The sequence below is a fragment of the Varanus komodoensis genome, unplaced genomic scaffold (genome assembly GCF_004798865.1).
Source record: "Varanus komodoensis strain SLA01 unplaced genomic scaffold, ASM479886v1 scaffold69, whole genome shotgun sequence".
Taxonomy (NCBI): domain Eukaryota; kingdom Metazoa; phylum Chordata; class Lepidosauria; order Squamata; family Varanidae; genus Varanus; species Varanus komodoensis.
In genome coordinates this window covers 392073-412636 of record NW_025336334.1, presented here as the reverse complement: position 1 = coordinate 412636, position 20564 = coordinate 392073, and the positions used below count along the sequence as shown (strand labels likewise).

At 40.6% G+C, this 20564-nt stretch overlaps 1 protein-coding gene across 3 annotated transcripts in view; it reads left to right on the top strand.

The window, feature by feature from the left end:
* The window catches only part of TTLL1 (tubulin tyrosine ligase like 1), a 33046-nt gene extending 14350 nt beyond the window's left edge, over positions 1–18696 (top strand). For all 3 annotated transcript variants that reach the window (XM_044450892.1, XM_044450891.1, XM_044450893.1), the window contains 8 exons: positions 1228–1436; positions 2782–2962; positions 4105–4239; positions 5764–5872; positions 9913–10056; positions 10916–11002; positions 14898–15061; positions 16070–18696. In XM_044450892.1, the coding sequence (XP_044306827.1) occupies positions 1228–1436; positions 2782–2962; positions 4105–4239; positions 5764–5872; positions 9913–10056; positions 10916–11002; positions 14898–15061; positions 16070–16199 (1159 nt within the window). In that variant the 3' untranslated portion in view covers positions 16200–18696. The remainder of the gene's footprint in view (positions 1–1227; positions 1437–2781; positions 2963–4104; positions 4240–5763; positions 5873–9912; positions 10057–10915; positions 11003–14897; positions 15062–16069) is intronic.
* The last annotated feature ends 1868 nt before the right edge of the window (positions 18697–20564 follow it).

Below are 20564 nucleotides of genomic sequence, written 5' to 3'. Positions count from 1 at the left end.
AACTGGAGGCAGAAACAAATAGGCAGCCAGTATTACTGGTACAGTACTGATGTAAAGTAGTCTGATCCCGTAAGCATTCTAGTTGCTATGGTTCTAAATGAATTGCAGTTTCTGAAACATCTTGAAAAACAACTTGATGGAGAGTACATTACAGTAAACTGGGCTGAATTTAACCAAATTGCATGCCACTGAGGCAAGGTCACCTTTCTCTTCATAGGGCTGCAGCAGACAAATCAATTTGTGCTGATAAAACAACACACACATTCTTTCTTTCTCTCCCCTGGTCACCAGTACACCTATGCATCCATATGCAACGACAGTGAAACTGGCTCCTGAGGGTGAATCTAACTAGATTAGCAATTTTCCATTTCCAAACACCTCTGTATTATCTACATTGAAATGCAGTTTAATCTAGTTTAATCTTCAAACAGAAATACAGTGGTACCTTGGCTCACGAACTTAATCCATTCCAGGACTCTGGTCATGACCCAAATTGGTCATGAGCCAAGTTAAATTTCCCCATAAGGTTCAACGTATATAAAGGTCAATCCGTTCCATAACTATTTTTTTTTATTAGAAAAATGTAGAGCAAAGTGACAAAGAGCAACAAAGATTGCGGCCATCTCCTCCCCCACACCCTGAGCACAAGCATGGCCATCTCCCCACCCCCCCAGCACAACTGCAATCGTGCCTGTCATCCCTGCACATGCCCATCATCTCGGCGTGCTGGAGTGGGGGAGATGGGCACGATCATGCTGTTGGGGGAAAGAGATGGCTGAGATTGCAGTTGTGCTCCTGCAAGAACGATGGGCGCAATCACGGGCACGCTCCTGCAGGAAAGACTGGCGCGATCTCGGCCATCTTCCCCCGCCTCCAACACTATCGCAGCCATCTCCCCACTCCCGGGGGGGGGGGGGAGATGGTTGCGATTGTGGCTGTCACCCAATGCGGAATTCGCGACCCAAGTAAAAATTTTTATGAAATTTTTGTTTGCAATCCAGTTTGGTTGTAAACTGAGGTTTTGTGAGCCAAGGTACCACTGTATGTTTTCTGCAAACTAAAAGTTATTGGTTAAAGAGTAGTGAGAAAAGTGAAACAAAATGCTTTATAGACCTGTGAAAGTCATCTGCTCAATTTTTCTTCTATTCAACCAAAGGGCCAATTTTTAAAAAATTAAATTGCAAATTGTCTTTTTGTTGAAACTAAGTACCAATTTTCTTTTCACAGGATGAGTGTGCAAACTATTCGTAATGTTTTCAGTGTGGAAACTGGTTACCGCCTCTCCGATGATCAGATTGTCAACCATTTCCCAAACCATTATGAGCTTACCCGAAAGGACTTAATGGTAAAAAATATCAAGAGATACAGGAAAGAACTAGAAAAAGAAAGTAGTCCTCTTGCAGAGAAAGATGAAAATGGAAAATACCTTTATTTAGGTGAGGTTTTTTAGTCAATTGGGACTTCTTAGTATGTCACTCAAGGAATCCATTGATTTTGGTCTGCAGTCCATAACAAACAAATCTATAAAATACATTAGATTAGAAGACTCTACAATGAATTTTAACTAAGGTCTAAAAAAATGTGACTGAGTAGAAAGGATGGTAATTGTTGACTTACAGCCACAGCTAAAATTTGGCCCCATTCAGTATGTAACAAAAAGGTAGATGCTCCCCCACACATAAGTGCTAGTTGTGTCTGATTCTGGAGCCGGTGCTCATTTCTGTTTGTAAGCTGAAGAATGAGCATTGTCCAAAGACACTTCCGTGGTCATGAGGCCAGCATGACTAAATGCCAAAGTGCACAGAATGCTGTTAAGTTTCCCAACAAAGTGGTACCTATTTGCATTTTCATGCATTTTTTAAAATTGCTAGGTAGGCAAGAGCTGGGACAAAGCAGAGAGCATTCACCCTGTAATGTGGGTTTGAACTGCCGACCTTCAGATCAACGGCACAGCGGCTCAGCAGGTTAACCCGCTGGGCTACCCGTGCCCCATAGCTCGGGGAACGCATAACTAGCATGCAGTATGATCCCTGTATAAATTTGGTTTACCATGCCAGCAGAATAGAAACATAAAAGGACTCGGGAAATAAAATGCATGCATATAGGTAACACAACTGTTAAGCCTCAATGAAGGACTTTCAGTGGAGAGGCTGTAACTGGTCCCAGACTTTGAGAGGCTAGTATGGCAGAAGGACTCCAAGAGTATGAAAACACACACTGCCTTGACAATGCCATCTGTTGTGAAACTTGAAGTCTGATTTTAAATGTCTATTTATCTTAACCCCCTTTGATTTGTTTCTGCGTACGTTTACTTAGGATTGTACAGTTACTTGCCCTTTCACTACACAATTATACAACTGGACTCTTTCCATAATACTTTCAGTCCTGAACATTTGTGCACCATAAAGACAGAAAATGTAACATTTGAAAATAGCAGCCCATAAGGTTTATGCAGACTTTCAATACACTGTGAAGAATAGAACACAGAACATTCTATAGGTATTTTTAGCTTATGGTGAACCAAAAATGTTTATTCTTCCACTGTGGATTAACTGAATTAAACTGAATTACCCAAGCCTCTTGTTACTCACAAATTAAAATGGAGTTCAGACATTGATGAAAAGATGAGCCTGATGGCTGTCATCATTTTGATTAAAATTTTAAAAAGATAGAAATGGAGACTCAGTGAAGAGAGGCATGCTTTTCTTCTGTTTGATTTATTGACATAGGTACTGAATTTAATATGCTGTCTCAACTCCGCTTTTCCTTGTTCCTGTTTAGACTTTGTTCCTGTCACCTTTATGCTTCCAGCTGATTATAATTTATTTGTTGAGGAATTCCGGAAAAACCCTTCCAGTACCTGGATTATGAAACCCTGTGGAAAAGCTCAAGGGAAAGGAATATTCCTTATTAATAAACTTTCACAAATTAAAAAATGGTCCCGGGACAGCAAAACCTCAACGTTAGTTTCTAAATATATATATATATAATCGCATAGCATGTTTCTGTTCACACAGCATAGGAATGCATCAGCCTAGCAATTCAGGAAAATTGCATCACTCCATTCCACAACTCAGGGGAGGTGGCAGGAAGAGGGAGGAGAGAGAATGGGAAAATGGAATTGGAGGTACTGGGCAGGTCTGGATGATCAAGGTGCCTGGCACAACTTTCAGGGCTAACATTTGGGCACAGTGGGGTACTGAGAAACCTTCTCCCCTCCTCCCACGGAGTCCTCCAAGGGGCACTGAAGGGAGGGTAGGGATGACAGTGGTCGCTATAGTGTTAATTTCATTTTTTTAAGAAGTTTAAAACTGCTAACAACTGTAACAGAGTATGCATCTGTAAAAACATTTGGGATGTTGATTCCCTCAGGCCTCTAGGTGTCCAAGTAAGCCTTTAAAGGCTTCAGCATAAAGGGCAGTCTTAACCTAGTGCAGAAAAGATAACAATTGTGGCACCATGTGGTCTGTAATGGGGAGATAGTTTTACACAATGGGAGGCTGCCACCAAGAAAGCCTTCCCCCTTGCTGCCACCCTCTGAGCCTCCTTTGGAGTAGGCACTCAGACGAAAGCCCCAGAGACTGAGCATAGTGTTCAAGTGTATCTTGGCTGGAAGAGGCACTTCAATCTTTGTAAAGCATTATAGGTTAAAACCAGTACCTTGAATTGGACATGCAAGCATACAGGCAGCCAATGCAGGTGGGCCAGAATGGCTCTTATATGTTTGCATATACAGGTCTCAATTAATCTTGGTGCTGCATTCTGCACAAGCTGCATCTTCAGAACCATTAAGGGCAGCCCCACAGGTGCTTTGTCAGCTGTCGTCAACTACAGTCCTTAGGCCAGAGGGGCTATCCCCTATCCCTGTGGCTTAGGATGTCATGCAACCCTTGTTTCAGAATGTTGCTAGGGAAACCCCCCACTGCTGGCAGCATGTCTCCTAGTTACGAACAAGTGAATATGGCACTTGAGCTGAAAATGATTTCTTGGCCCTGATGTAATTGGAGTTACTTTTATTACTTTTCTCTGGCTAGTTTTAAAAGCAAAAGAAAATTGTTCAATGCAACTGGCACATTTCAAATAATAAAATATATTTTTACCTAGGTTTGTGTCTCAGTCATCTAAAGAAGCATATGTGATTTCTCTCTATATCAATAATCCATTACTGATTGGTGGGAAGAAATTTGACCTGCGTTTGTATGTATTAGTTTCAACTTACCGTCCTCTGAGGTGTTACATGTAAGTTGGTCTTTTTCCTTCTGTTTCTGATAAGTCTCCTTTTCTAATTCAGGCAATAAAGGAGATGGAGAATAATGTTAATCCAGAATTGTGGGAAATTGTTTTTAAATATACCTAACTTTTGCAAGCGATACGAAGAATTCTGAAATGTGACAGATCGACACTCTTTTTAAAAAAATAATCTGGTTATATCTAGAAACAACCAACCATGGCTGACAGTACTTCCATATAGCCTGAAGTGCCTGTTTCTGCCTAATTTTGGAAGCTAAGAAGGCTCAGGCCTGGTTAGTCCAGCATTGAGCAAGGGGTTGGACCCAATGGCTTTTCCAACAGTTTATTTATTAGATTTTTTTGTAATAAAACAATTCTGTGATTCTTGTGAACCATCTAGAGTGCTTTGGCTATGGACAGTATAGAAATATAAAAATAGTAATAATTCTGGGTTGTTTCTCCCTTGGCATTCTTGAGTTTTGGATTCAGATATTGCAGCAAGTGAACTAGAATTGTTTACTAAACCAACCTGTTTGTTAAAATGAATACAAAGCAGAAGTAGCAAGAGATCAGGAGGCAGTGCACACATTTATGTGTGTCCCCATCATAATTTATGGACTGGGTGTGTGTGTGTGTGTATAGAAGACCTTTTGCTTTAAACAAGCATTTGATTCTTTTTAAAATTCTGTTTAATATCATGTATCAATTGTTAGCTTTGGCTTACATTCTTGCTTTAAGTTTGTTGTGAATGTGTTTTGATTATTGGCTATTATTGTTCAGTGCTCTTTTTTGGTAAATTCCTGAAATACACAACTGTTTCCCATGATGAAATCAGAAAGAAAAATCTAATAGAATCTTAGAATAGTAGAGTTGGAAGGGACCAAGATAGCTATTGGGTTCAGTCCCACTGATCAGTGTAGGACTCCAAGTTAAACTGCTGTCAGATGGCTAAGAGGATCCAGGATGCCGTAAAGACTACTTCTGTTTTCAAGATGGACCTGTGACATTACAATTAATTTGAGTTACCTTTCCTTGTTAACTATATCCTGTTCACTATATCCATTTTTGCAGCCTTCTCTTGCCTTTCAGATGTGTTGGATCACACACATACTTAGCCAGAATGGTTGATGGATGTGCTGGCTGGGGATAATGGAAGCTGCATTCCAACATATCTGGAGGGCATCCAGTTGAGGAAGGTTAATTTATTGGATCTAAAAATGTTTGGTTTGTTGTGCTTTCTTTAAAGAACTGATTTGCTGCATTTCACTATTAGTGTTTCATAGCATCTTAGAAGTTAAAACAATAAAGTACCATGCAGAAACAGTGCAATAAAATAGCAATAGAAAGCAACATTAAAACAATATCACAATGATTTAAAAACAGCAACACAAAACGGTATTCATCTGGGCTGAAAAGATACCAAGGTGGATGCCAGGTTAGCCTCCCTGGGGAGGCCACGATCAAGACAGCTGTTTCTTTAAGAGTTTTAAAGCTGGATGTTAATCATCTTCTCCTTTTCCTTTTGCATTTAAGGTATAAGCTTGGGTTTTGTCGGTTTTGCACAGTAAAATATACGCCAAGTACAAGTGAATTAGACAACATGTTTGTGCATCTTACAAATGTTGCTATTCAGAAACATGGGGTAAGTTGAATTCTTTTATGAATCTAAATTATTTTTGAATAGATCTAACTAAAATGCTGACTCAATCATATTTACGTCTGCTTTTGATTTCTCCTAATTCTAGTTCAAAACATTTAGACTGCTGTCCTAGAATTGCTTAACTGGGAGTACATCCCATTGAGCTGAATGATATTTACTTCTGAGTACAGTAAACGGATTAACTTTGACTCACGAACTTAATCCGTTCCAGGACTTTGGTCGTGACCCAAATTGGTTGTGAGCCAAGTTAAATTTCCCCATAAGGTTCAGTGTAAATAAGGTTAATCCATTCTGTAACCATTTTTTAAATCAGAAAAGCAAGGTGACAACAACAAAGATCGCGGCCATCTCCCCTTCTCCACCCCAAGCACAAGCACGGCCATCTTCCCGCCGCCCCTCCCCCAGCACGACCAAGATCGTGCTTGTCATCCCAGCATGCGCCCATCATCCCAGCGCGCTGGGGGCTGGTGGGGAGAGATGGGCATGATCGCGTGTGCACTGGGGGAGGAAGAGACGGGCACAAATGGCGCACTGGGGGAGGGAGAGATCGGCGCGATCGTGCTGCTTGGCGGGGAAGATGGTAGAGATTGCACCCGTCTTTCCCACAGGAGCGCGCCTCTGATCTGATCATGCACGCCTTCCCTGCATGAAAGCAACTGTGATCGTGGCCATCTCCCCACTCGGGGGCGGGGGGAGATGGCCGCGATCCCAGTTCTGTTTGTGCAGGGAAGGCGTGCCTGATTAGAGGCGCGCTCCTGCAGGAAAGACAGGCGGAATCTTGGCCATCTCCCCCGCGGCTCTGCTTTGCTGCTCCCATCTTTCCTGCAGCAGTGTGCTTCTGATCACAGACGCCTTCCCTGCACAAAAGCAACTGCGATCATGGCCATCTCCCCACTCTGGGGAGGAGGAATAGCTGCGATCCTGGTCACCACCCAAAGCGGTGTTTGTGACCCAAGTCAAAAATTTTCAGAAATTTTTGTTTGTGACCTGATTTGTTCGTGAACCAAGCCGTTCCTGAGCCGAGGTACCACTGTAGATGTGTGTAGTATTGCCCTGTTAAATGCTTTTAAAAATGTAAAATACAAGAGACTTTTATGATGGCTAAATGGGGCAGTCTTTTTTCATCGCCAAGGTCTGGAGGAACATGCTCAAAATATATCTTCTATTTTTGGACAGAATTATATACTTAGAGAAAGGTATTTTGCATTGGTATTGTTAAATAAGAGAAGACAAAGAATGGAACCTGATTCACACAGTGAAAACTGGGATGCATGACCATATTTGCCTAGCATTTTCTGAATAAAAAAATTGAGGGAATAGTGAGGGCTATTACTAAGATGATGGAGGCATTTACAAAGCTTTTTTAGACAGTGAATTGGGACAGACACATAAGAGCTATTATGCACTTCTGTATAATAATTATAATATGCCTATAATAGACATTCACAGTTAAGTCCAAGTAAAATCAATGGAATATTAGTGTAATTCTACTTTTTTGATAGGATACATATTAGAGGGTATCTTGGATGACAAATTAGCTCCCTTTGCAGGTATCCATTCTTAACATCTCAAGGTAAAAACAACAGAAATCCTAATGATGTAGGAAAGCTATTAAATGAGAACACAAACAGGCTTTTGGGGCCTTATGGCAAGATGAGTAAGCATGGACCTCTTTGTGGTATAATTTTTGTTTTAAGGCAAGATGTGCTATCTTGTAATCAATAATGAGCTTTTTGGAGGGAAAGCTATTAAACTAAAAGCGATATTGCTACTAGAATTCCAATACACTGAATATTGTTAAGTCATTCCTCTTTTAAATTACTTGGGAGATACAAAAAGCTGTTAAATACGATGTCATTTCACTAAAAAGATGTAAATACATTCACAGAAGTGAAGATGCTAGTTTGATTTTCTTTTTCAAGTGCTGACTCTGATTTAAAAACAATTATTCCTTTGCTTTATTTAGAATATAAATTTTAGATGCATGGTCAGCCTGATCCTCAAAGTTGCTCTTATTGTTTTAAAATCCTTTATTTCAATAATACAGCCTTTTCTTTCCATGTGGGTGCTGATAGGGGTTAGGGTCTGAAAAATAGCTTCAGTAAAGTATGTACACGTGGTGTAAAAGCTCTCCCCTGTTTCAATAAGGATGCTGTTGGAAGACTTGGCAGATGCTGTTCTCCATATTTTCTTTTGTGTTGTCTCCTTTTTAAATTAAACAAAGTGCTTGTTAAAATTATATTTTTCTATTTTTAACAGCACCGAAATGAAATCATATCTAAAATATTATATGCCCTAATTACAATACTTATGCATTGTCAGGGGCCATTTTGTGCACCTTTCAGTTATACAGCATGTGCAGTTGGGTTACAGGAGGCCCCCAACAAGGAACAACTTAGAGATTGACTCTTCCCATGAATTCTGTAGATTTTTTGCCTTTCCAGAATACAAATAAGACAGTACTATAATAATATGTATATTAAATAAACTCATAGTCCTGAGTGAGCTCCCCACTGAGATCTGCCTAGCACCAACCTCACTATCTTTTTGGTGCCAGGTAAAGACCGCCCCTACTGCAGGGCAGTCAAGTAGCTCCTGGGGCCTGCTAGCTGCAACAGGTCTGAAATTTTTTCTCCCCCCCCCCTTTTTCTTTCTTTTAGGTTTTATGCACACGCGCACGCACACACACACACACACACACAGGGTGGGTCAAACGTAGGTATACAGTATTGATTGGGTCATGCTTAGTCTCTTAGGTGCTCAAAATGTCCTCCATCAGTTTGCAACATACCTGGAACCTGTCCCCGACACTGACACAAATTCTGGTTAGCTTCAGTGTCGATTAATACTTGTGAAATGATATATCCACTGAATATACTGAATGATATATTCAGTATATCCACTGTGTGAAGTCTTCCATCAGTACTGTATTTGGGCCACCGTGTATGTGTGTGTTAACCTGTTTAATATGTGGTTTTAAAATTTGTATTGTCAACATTTAATGATGTTAAAATATGTTTTTATGCAATCTATCTTTTTAAAAAATAGATGCTTTGTGAACTTATTTGGGTAATTTTTACTCCAATACCAGTGGGTCTCAGGATGGTGTACAGTTCAAATCCCATAAATACATAGATACCCAAATAATACAATATAAATGATCTACAAACTGAGCATAAAAGCACAGTTAAAATGCTTATACATTTTAAACATTAACAGTATGGAAGATTAAAAAGGTCTTGACCTGGCGCTGAAAAGCATATAATGTTGGCGCCAGGCAGACCTCTCTGGGGGGAGTGCATTCCACAGCCGGGGCACCACCGCAGAGAAGGCCCTCCTCTGAGTATGTTTTTTCTGAACCTCCTTCAGGGAGGGTTTCCGGAGCAGGGCCTCTGCTGCAGATATTAAGGGGAAAGTGGGCATGTAGGGAAAAAGGCATTAAGTGTCCTGCTCCCAAGCTGTTTAGGGCTTTATAGGTCAATAGCAGCACCTTAAATTTGGCCCGGGCTTCAATTGGAAGCCAGTGAAGCTGATAAAGGCGTTATATGAGAATAGCGACCGGCCCCTCGCAGCAATCTGGCAGCTCTGTTCTGAACCAATTGAAGTATGTGGACCATCTCTAACGCCAGTCCCACGTAGAGTGTGTTACAGTAATTCAGCCGGGAAGTTGGATTCCCAGAGAGTTTCATCTTTTGGGCTGAATACAAAACAAACAAACAAACCACAGTGGAACAAAAGAGAAAGGCAGGGTGATTTTGATTGGATGTTGGGAATGTGCTATGGAAATCTACAGAGTGTGGGAATATGCTCCCATACTCTGATGCTGTTTGGAGCTAAACTATGGTCACTGGTTTGCCTGATTTGCACTGCATGGGAAGCAATGGTTACTCTGAACTGGAGACAGAGAAGTGGTACATGTGTGAGGGGAGGAATGAGTTTGCAAGTCCACAGTATGTCCCTAATGAATGTTTGCAAGTGATGCAGGATCTGTAGATTTTGATTTGATGCTGTCCCTCTGTTAGGATGATTACAATCACATCCATGGTGGCAAATGGACAGTGAGCAATCTGCGTTTGTATCTAGAAAGCACTCGAGGGAAAGAGGTCACCAACAAGCTGTTTGATGAAATACACTGGATAATTGTGCAGTCACTGAAGGCTGTTGCAGTGAGTAGAGAAACGCATTCCCAGTAATGAAAAGTAGGCTTTAATGCACTTTTTCAGTTAACTGAAAATAGAAAAGGTCATTCAGATGATCTTCAATAGTACATTATTGAATATAAGATATATATTTGTTACTTAATTGTTCTATACATGTATCCAAGAAAACCTTTTTAAGACCTTTGACTAATTCTTGACTATTGTGATTTCTTTTCTTGATGCTTATTTTGAGTTGAGTTCCACATAAGGTTTATGCAATTTATTTGAAAGTGTAAAGCAGTTTTTCTAAACTAATAAGAATTAAAAAGTTTATTTCTGTTTTGAGTATGGTTGCCAAATACTTTCTTAAAATTATTACTTTGGTTTTCCTCATCAGCAGTAGTCCATTAATGTGGTAATCAGGTGGCTGTATTTTTGAGCCTCAACACAAAGTGAGACTTGGGCAGGGTCTTGTGTCTGACTTTGCACTAAGCTTTGTTTGGAAGCTGTGTGAAATTTTGCTGCTTCCAATTATTTCCCAGCTTAGTATTGTGCCACATGAGACCCACTTTCTTCCTTTCCCTTGTGTCCTTTGTGGGTAGAACAGGAGAGGCAATATTGGTGGCTGCCAGAAACAATAGTTGGGTACCAAAGGCAGCCAGAATAGATCCCTGTTCATAGCCTACAATATGATTGTTGGTCTCAATTGCTGGGGAAAGCTGTGGCCTACAAGTGTTTCCTACTGCACCAACAGCTACCTAATAAAGTAGGGAGTTCATATCTGAAATGGCCTTCAAATTATTTAAGCAGTCTGCACTCTATTACTTCTTACATGTGCTGAAAATCATATTCCTTTTCTTCAAATGTCTGCTTTCAATTCTTTCAGCCTGTAATGAACAATGATAAGCACTGCTTTGAGTGTTATGGCTACGACATCATCATTGACGATAAGCTTAAACCATGGCTTATTGAGGTAAATGTTATCTTGTCTTTTCAGGTTTCTCTTTTAAAAAAGTGTTAAAAGGGGTGCTGGTCTATGATGCTGATCCCCTTTCCAAGAAAGTCTAGAGGAAAAGTGGGCAGTGAAACAAACCCAGAAGAGAAATTCAGATGATGTTATATACTCATCTTAATACAACAGCCAATCAGGTTGTTGGTCCATCTGGCCCAACATAATATATTCTGATTGCCTATTGCCCTCCACCACCTGAGCAGAGTTCTGGCCCAGCTCTGCTACTGGAGACCCATTCCAGTCTTCTTACATGCAAAGGATGTACTCCTACCACTGAGCTATACCCTCTCCACGTAAAGAACCCTTACTAGCTCCTTGCATGGGACAAGGTGGACATTAAACCACTGGCCCTGCTGGCTTCTGGTATAGGGAAGGTTGGATTTGACCTTAGGGCAGTTACGGCAGCGAAAGCTCCACACCATAATAGCTGCAAAAATTCTGCATACTTAGTTGCTTATGGCATCCAGAGACTTGCAGATCTTTCTTGCAGTAATATATGATCCAGTGTTTCCATGTTTATAAGTGCTGCTTCCCAAGATCAATACATGTGAGCTATGCAGCTAAAATAGATGCCACCTCTCTTTCAAGAATCACTAACAGTAGAGCAGCGTTTGCAAACATGCCTTGGATCAGATGTTATTGCCTTTGGTAGCTGCATGTTATAACCGTGCCACATGGAAAATATTTTTGTTCCTGAAATGGACCAAGTTATCCTAGGATCTTAGCTCTTATAAGGCATTTTGAATTCCAGTAATATATTAATGCAAAATTGCAAATTTTAGCATTGTAGTCTGCATTTATTTTAAATATTGTATTATATAATATTACATTAAATAATTGCATAATACAATGGTACCTTGGCTCACAAACTTAATCCGTTCCAGGACTCTGGTCATGACCCAAATTGGTCGTGAGTCAAGTTAAATTTCCCCATAAGATTCAATGTAAATAAGGTTAATCCGTTCTGTAACCATTTTTTTAATCAGAAAAGCAAGGTGACAACAACAAAGATCACGCCATCTCCCCCTCTCCACCCTGAACACAAGCGCAGCCATCTCCCCCCCCCCCAGCACGACCAAGATTGTGCCTGTCATCCCTGCGCCCATCATCCCTGCACGCGCCCGTCATCCCGGCGCACTGGGGGGGGGGGGACAGGTGCAATCGCAGGCACACTGGGGGAGAGAGAGACGGGTGTGAACGTGGCACTCTGGGGGAGGGAGAGACGGGTGCAAACAGGGTGTGCTGGGGGAGGGAGAGACGGGCACGATCTTGGCCATCTCCCCCCGCCTCCAGCACATCTCCCCACTTGGGGGACTTGGGAGGGTGGAGAGATGGCTGCGATCATGCTGGTTGGGGTGAGGGAGAAATGGCTGAGATTGTGCCTGTCTTTCCTGCAGGAGCACACCCGTGATCATGCACGTCTTCCCTGCATGAACGCAACTGCAATCATGGCCATCTCCCCACTCGAGGGGTGGGGAGATGGCTGTGATCCTGCTCACCATCCAATGTGGAGTTTGTGACCCACATCAAAATCTTCATGACATTTTTGTTCGCGACCCAATTTGGTCATGAACCAAGGCATTCATGAGCCGAGGTACTACTGTATTTCATTATGTATTATGACTTTTAAAATATTACATTGAACAATTATCCTCAAGTTTTGCATATGTTGTTTTCACAGTATACTTTCTGCCATAACAGAACACTAATTGTTGAGCAGTCTTTTTTGTTATTTATATCTAGAGGAACATACACACTTGAGCCAATATCCAACAGGGCCTCTGTTCCTCTGCTGCACTGGTTCTGGAGCTGGATTTTGACATTACCTGAATATATGAAATGGGAAAAATGGTATTTTTCAGAGCAGAACAGTCAACACAGCTTGTAGAAGGGAAGCTCTGCTGAACTGCCCCAGCTGGGAGACAAGTATTTTGGGGTTAATATTAGAAGTGCCCACATCCTGTCTTTGAGCCATGGGTCTCCTAGCGGCAATAGAACCAGTGGAGATGGAGCATCCCTGTTGGATACTACCCAATTTGAGGGAGAAATTTTCAATGCCTGGTAGCCTATATCTTTGCTCATTTTTAAGTTAATTAGTAGCTGATTTAAATTGTAAATTCTACTGGATGTTAATGTATACGACTCTGGTGCGCCCGCAACTGGAGTATTGTGCTCAGTTTTGGGCCTCTCATTACAAGAAGGATATAGCCAGGTTAGAGTCAGTGCAATGTAGGGCCACAAGGTTGGTGGGCGGTTTGCAGGGGATGCCATATGAGGCAAGGCTGAGGGAACTGGGTCTCTTCAGCCTGGAGAAGAGGAGACTCAGAGGGCATATGTTGGCGACATACAGGTATGTGAGGGGATGTCACATGGAGATGGGTAGAGACCTGTTCTCCCCTGCAGAGGAAGGCAGGATGTGCTCCAACGGAGCAAAGCTCAGGGAACCAAGGTTCCAATTAGATGCCAGGAAGCACTTCCTGACGGTTAGGACCCTGAGGGTGTGGAATGGGCTTCCACGGGAGGTCGTTGAGGCCCCATTGGTGAGGGTTTTCAAAGATAGGCTGACATGGTGGGCATGTTGTGAGTGGAGCTGGCTGGAGCTGGGGGTCAGACTAGATTGCCCGGGAGACCCCTTCTGACTCACTCTGTTTCTGTTTCTATATATCTTGCTACATCAGGCAAGTCTATATATTTTGTGGAGGACAGCATCATTGGTTTATTAATAAATTTTTGAAAGAGATAAATGTAGAGATATTGGCTGAAATATGAGCATGTACTTTAGGTGCGCCCAAGGACACAGACATATGCAGCTGTCATCACACCCTAGTGCTTTGAACAGCAGATCTCCACTGCTGTACCACAGTAGCTGCATTCTGCTCTAAAGTTAATTTATCCTTCCCCATCCTGATACCCTCCATATGTTTGTCCCATCATTATCCCTTTAGCATCATCATCATCCCTTTAGCATGTTGGCTGAGGTTTGGATTCTGCAGTTTGGCAGGTCTGGAGGAGACCTGTTCTTACAGAAGAAAACTGTTGTAGCAAGTGAGGCTGTGAGGAAGTTGTCTCGTTCTAACAAACTGTATCTAAGATTAATTGTGGCTTGCCCAGGTCTGGACAAAATGGCATGTTGTGACTGATCTAGGATGAAAACAAAAACCTCTTCATGGTCATGCTAGGAAAGGAGACTGCATAAACCCAACTCTCAATATGGTTCTTTCTCAAAAGGCTGAAGTATGGTTTGGTGTTGCATCTGAACTTAAACCAGACTAATAATGTTTTGAAACATTCTTTCAGTTTTAAAAGTGATTTCCCCATGTGCATGCTTTGTCGACTCCCAACACATTGTGCAGTTGTTTGCATCTTTGACATTGCGCCACACTTTTTCATAAACTGTGTATTTTAAAATCTATATTCACAAAAGCAAATAAATTGATAGTTCTAGTTTATTGAAGTGTTGAAAATGTATCAATGGAAAACCTTTTGTGGGTTGAAAGTTGGCTTGTCTCATTTATTCTTCTGTTTTGCATGCTCCTTAAATTCTGTTCAACTAGCGAAAAGTAGCTTTGTCGAGGAAGTCTTAAAAATATTTCTTGGCATATTTAGTCCCTCCTAAGAGACTATGCTAGAAATATAAATACCTTATTTGCTCTAAAGTATAGGCTCTTAATTTGGCAATGATTTTCATGTTAAATATTGTTATCCCAATAAGCAAAATGGGTAATATGCGTATTGCTTGAAATCACAAAATCACTGAGCTGCTGTCCGGTTTTGTTTCATGAATCAGCTTTTAGTTTGTAGAGTAAATAGTGGATATGAACTAACTACATTTCTCCTTCCTCTGCATGCTGCACAGGTCAATGCTTCTCCTTCTCTTACATCCAGTACTGCCAATGACCGCATACTTAAATATAATCTTATTAATGACACGCTTAACATTGCTGTGCCGAATGGAGAAATTCCAGACTGTAAGTGGAATAAAACACCCCCCAAGGAAGCTCTTGGAAATTATGAAATTTTGTGAGTATTAAAAGGTAGATAAACAGCAGTTTGCCCCAGCACAAGTGGACTTACTAGAATTACCTTGTGACAGAAAGCTTGATGTTTCCTGGTCTTGTGATGGTTCAGCACTACTTCATATAGTTAGCCAAAGCAAATACAGTGTACAAAGGGCCTTCGATTCTGATGGCAGCTTCAGAGAACAATATCTGTGGAGCTTCCTATAATATTCTGAGATACTAAGGGTGTTATCATACAAATGTTTAGGTGAAAAAATATTCTACAACTTCTAGTATTCCCCAACCAGCATAGGACTTTCCCTCCATCTATAGATAGGATTGTGCTCTGAATTATTTTATTTTGCAGAATAAATGGCCAGTTGGTACTCAGGTGTATAAAGATGTACATGGGTACTGAAAATTCTCCCCCCACTCCAAAAGTAGCACTTCTGTTGCAGGAAAACTACATTTCTCCAACTGTTAACATGTTTCTAATAAAAAGTAGATTTAAGAACAGTATTTCCCTACCATGTATTCACACCCTAATAGCATTTCTTTTGTATCTTGCAATACAGAACAAGAATCCAACATGGAGTTGGGCTCAATTACCTTATAGCTCACTTCCAACTCCACTATTCTATGATTCTATTCTATGTAAAGTACAATTTGCAGGGAACTGTCGGTGCCTGTGATGTTGCATGTAATGAGTAACACACTCTTGTCATATGCCTCAAATTGACTTGAGGGGTAGTCTTCAGCCTTCTTCCTTCCCACTTTGAAACAACATTTGGCCAAAAATAACTGTTTAGCAAAAATATGGAATGGGAGGAAAGGAAAGGTAAAGATCGCTTCCACTCCTACTCCTGCTTTGCATTGGAGGAGTGTGAGCTCCTGAGTTCAGAGGGACTCCTGCTCCTCTCAGTTGCAATGTGCCCTTAATCTGTTACAAGATGTGCCACCTGATTCTAGGGATTATGCAGCCCTTTCTTTGATCCATGTGTGACTCTAACATCTGCCTGTCTTTCTTAAGATATGATGAAGAGATGGCACAAAGTGAAGTGCCAGATCGTGATTTGCGCAGTCGTTCTGGACAACCCGTTGGGTTTAAGGGAAACCGAGGCAGGGACACTGGAAAATCAGGACCCCTTACATGGAAGTAGATGGAGAAGGAACTGAGGACGGATGCTTCCTAAAATGGAGGGTTGTGCCTTGGTAGGATGTTCTTTTGAAATGAATGCTCATAATCTAGATGACCTTTTGCAGAATGCTGTTATGGGAGAGGTAATGTTGCTTGAGGAGGACAAAATAGTTTTTTGTACTGTGGTGACAAATACTATGGAGGCTTGTACATAATTGATCTAATGGCATGTACATAAACTTCTATTTTATATTCAGTTCATTGCAGTTTTGCTGCAAGATTCTTAAGCATATATTATATTGAATAGCTGTAATATAGAGTCTGGATTAATGTGTGTTGGATTAAACCTTTTAAAAATAATAACTCGTTTTCATGACACCAGTTTCTTTAAACAAGGATTACTGTCTCGCATTGCAGATACATGCATGCAAAAATTAGCTTTCCTGAATTGTACCAGAATTACAGAATATGTATAAGAATATACATATTTTGCATTTACAAAAGCCACAAAAGTAGTCAGAAGTGTAAGGATCAGTATTAGATTTTAAAAACTACGTGGTATCTTGTTCTAAGTTTCTTCAAGGATTAAGTATGTTCAAAGGAAACATAATAGACTTCTATTACATAAGGAGACTTACAGAAGTCTTGAAATTTCTGGGTGTCGTGAGGACAGTGTGACGGACCAGTTCTGACTATATATAGCACAGACTGATCTATAGGTTGTGTGCTGTTACAGCACTTTCTTTATGAACAATTTGATACACAGCTATTATTGGAAGAATCAATGTCAGTGTTGAATTCCAAGTATCTTTTTCCATATCTAATTTGGCAGGTGCACAAAAGCATCGATGCAGTACAGTGAATTTTGACAGAGAAGCCTTCTTAAAACTTGGGTCATTTCCATACTATTCCTTTTCACTCAGAAGTAGTGCACTAGGCTTTTCCTCCTAGTAGTGTTTCAGTACTTGTTATGCTTCCTGTGATTATTGTCTTGCTTGATGACCCAGATAAACCTCTGCTTCAATCTATTGAACCATAATTGTAAGCAAATATATGAGTGATCTTACTTCCTTCACCTTTGGAAGGACATTTTAAATTACAAACCCAGTTTCTCTTCTCTTCTTTAATATCACCTCTTTGTGATGTTGCTGCCAAAATTGAAGTGGTTAGCTATGTTAGTTGCTCATGCAGAAAGTCCTGAAGAGACAGAAAGAAAACAGCATTTGGGAAGTTAACAGGAGTGCTGCAGCACTGTCATGAACTGTAGTTACAAAACTAGTCTCTTTAGGAAGTGTGTTTCAAGTATAAGTTGCCAAATATTAAGGATACTCCCATGCTTTGGTGTGGTTTCACTTGTAGATAAAGTCAGCCAAGAGCAGAGCCAAGTGGCAAGGCAGGCTGGAATGTGGGGCTAACCATGTGCCCTTCTGCTCTGACTCATTTCCCATTGCCTGTACTAGTTGTGGCATATATTTCAGAGGGCATATGGGAATGTTCAATCATGGTGGGTGCAAATTTGTAGATGAATGAGCATATATCAAGCGTGGTGCCTTAATCAAAATGGCATGTTAACCAACAGCTTTAAAGGTTAAGAATGTTCATTTGTTCTCTGTAAATGCAGTTTCCAAATCTCTCCTTGAATTGTTAAGTGTTCCCTCTCAATGGGTCATATCTTGGCTGGGAGAAATCTGCTGTTAGTACATTTGCAGTCCAATAATGAATGTCATTGTTGTGATGTCATCCAGAAGGGCAGATGTTTCCTCCTTACCTCCCAAAACACACATTGTTAGGAAATGGTACTATGCCCAGGCCTTGGAACAAATTGTGCTGTTGTAAAAAAGAAGCATTTTATCATCAGAACAGATACTTAACCTCATGAGGAATCTCCAGATAGATGCTCCAAATAATACACCAAAACTTCCCCATATGTATATTTGATCAACATTCAGAAAAGCATTTCATAGACACAAAAATCCATTTCCTGACATCCTTTGGATAATTTCTGTTTTCATGAAGCTGACATGTTGTCCATTGCTGTGTATTGCTTCATAATTATGGGTGTTTATGTCTCTAAAGTTAATGCACAATATAATGAAATTGTATATATTATTTTATACAGAATATATAATGTCTATTATCTATATTATATACATAACATTTATCAATAAATATCTAATAAAATTGTGTATTAACTTTATTACAAAGGTTTCTCTTTTTAATATTGCTTGCATATTAACTTGCAAATGGAAAAGCAAAGTTAACAGGAAATTAGGGTTCATTCCTGTCCTTAAGATCTGTAGGCTCATGGACGAGAGGGTTTGGCAAATGCACTGCTATGCTGTAGAACACTGTGACAGATACACCACCAGGAAACCTCAGATATGCTGGTGAACTGTTGTGCTGTGAAAAAAGACACCAGTGAAATGGATGAAATGGAGCAGAATTGTGGGTGGTACATGGATAGCACGGGGAAGCACTTGGTACATGGATAGCACGGGGATAGCACTTGTGCCATATCATAAAATTTCAAATTTTATTTTAATTGTTAATATTATTTATTTATTTTATTCTTTGGCCAGGGTGACTTAATTTATATTGTTAATGTATATTGTTTTATTGGATTCTATTTATTTATGGTTGTGAGCCACCTCGAGGCTTCAGCGAATGGGGCGGCATAGAAGTCCCCTAAATGAATAAATTCATTCATTCATTCATTCATTCATTCATTCATTCTATATTCCTTCAATTCATGCACACTCCTCTGTCTATGGTGCAGGAATTTTTGACCTTGTTGACTTCATTGGGAACAGTAGGGAGAATTGTCCCTGCATTGGTGACTGCCCTGCCTGAGCTACCATGACAGAACATAGGCTACAGTGTAACTCCACTGTAACCTGATCATAACACACACCACCAGTATGTGGAACCTATATATGAAGATCACAATTCTTAGGACATGACATGAGTCTGTATCTCCCTAACTGCATCTGTCATATGAATGGCTAGCTTGTAGGAGGAAATGTTGGGGATGGGAAAACTATGGAAACATGGTTTGTATAAAAGTGGAGAACTTCACACCAAGCAGCCTATCCTCACAAATGGGAACCTGAGTTTGTTGCTAATGCTTCTCTGCCTAGAATTCTAACAGGGTTGTGCTTGTGTAAAATGTAGTGGCCAGACCCACAATGGGGACAAGATGTTCTGAACATAGAATGTTGATTTTAGCCCATTTACACATGGCTGCCTGTATATTTCTCAGGAGTTAGTTGGCAAGGTGTCATCTTTGAAGCTGACTTCCCCTTGTGTCAAAGAATATCCTCACATATGTTTTCAGAATGTACTGTGCCCAAGCAGATGATAATGCCTCATATCTGTATAGTGCTCTTCAAATTGCTCATTGCATCTACATAGGCATTTTAATGCCTAACAGCAATCCTGTAAAGTAGGTCTGATTACCTGTTTTACCAATCTGTGTTACTGGAGTCAAGAAAAGAATGGCTTGCCTAAGGCTACCTTGAGAGTTCATTGCTGTAATGAGATCTGAATCAGTGCTATGCTATATCACATGGTGCAGTTGTAGATTTAGTCGATGGTGTGGCTGCCAGTGAGCTGTTGACAGACCGAAGCAGATTTCATCTAATATCCTGCTTGGTGTGTGTTTGTTTCTTTTGCAAGAATGTGAACGCTATGCTTTTATGTTTGACTTTGTGGGGAGCACCCTTGCTGTTGGGATGCAATATATCTCATATGATACATTCTGCTGAATACTGTTGAACATTGGCAAGCCTCATATGTGATGACTGGTACCAGCTGGAACGCATTACTGAGTCAGTGAATAGCAGATGGCCAGAGCTGTTTTCTGGGTGTGAGCTCAAACACCAGAATTGAAAACTGCCTGTTTGTTGTGGCGAAGTACTATGAGTTGGAGTTTAGAACAATATGGCACAGGAGGCTGGAAGCTTATTTTTCCCATTCTGTGACCCAGAATTAAGAAAACTCCCACGACTTAGCACCTGTGTTTGGATATGTCCCATATACAACACTGCTGAGATCCTATATGTTAAACATTTGGATAATCATGAAGTATTCTTTAAAAGCATCTGTGTACTAAAAGGCATAATCAAAGCATGATCTATGGGAAAGTGCAGTCTAAAATTTTATGCAGACAATTCAAACTGAGTGTTCCGAGTATTTGACTGGTTGCTTCTTGTGACTAGGGAAGGAGGATATTAGCGGTTCCTTGATTTTTTAAAAACATTTTGTTAAATCCAGGGCCAAAACACATGTCAGGCTGAAGATCCATGCCTGATGTCTTTTTATTTCAGTAGGGAAGTTGGGAAGGCTGCTAGTTGGATGTGAGGTGGTGTTGGAGGAGGGATGTTTAACC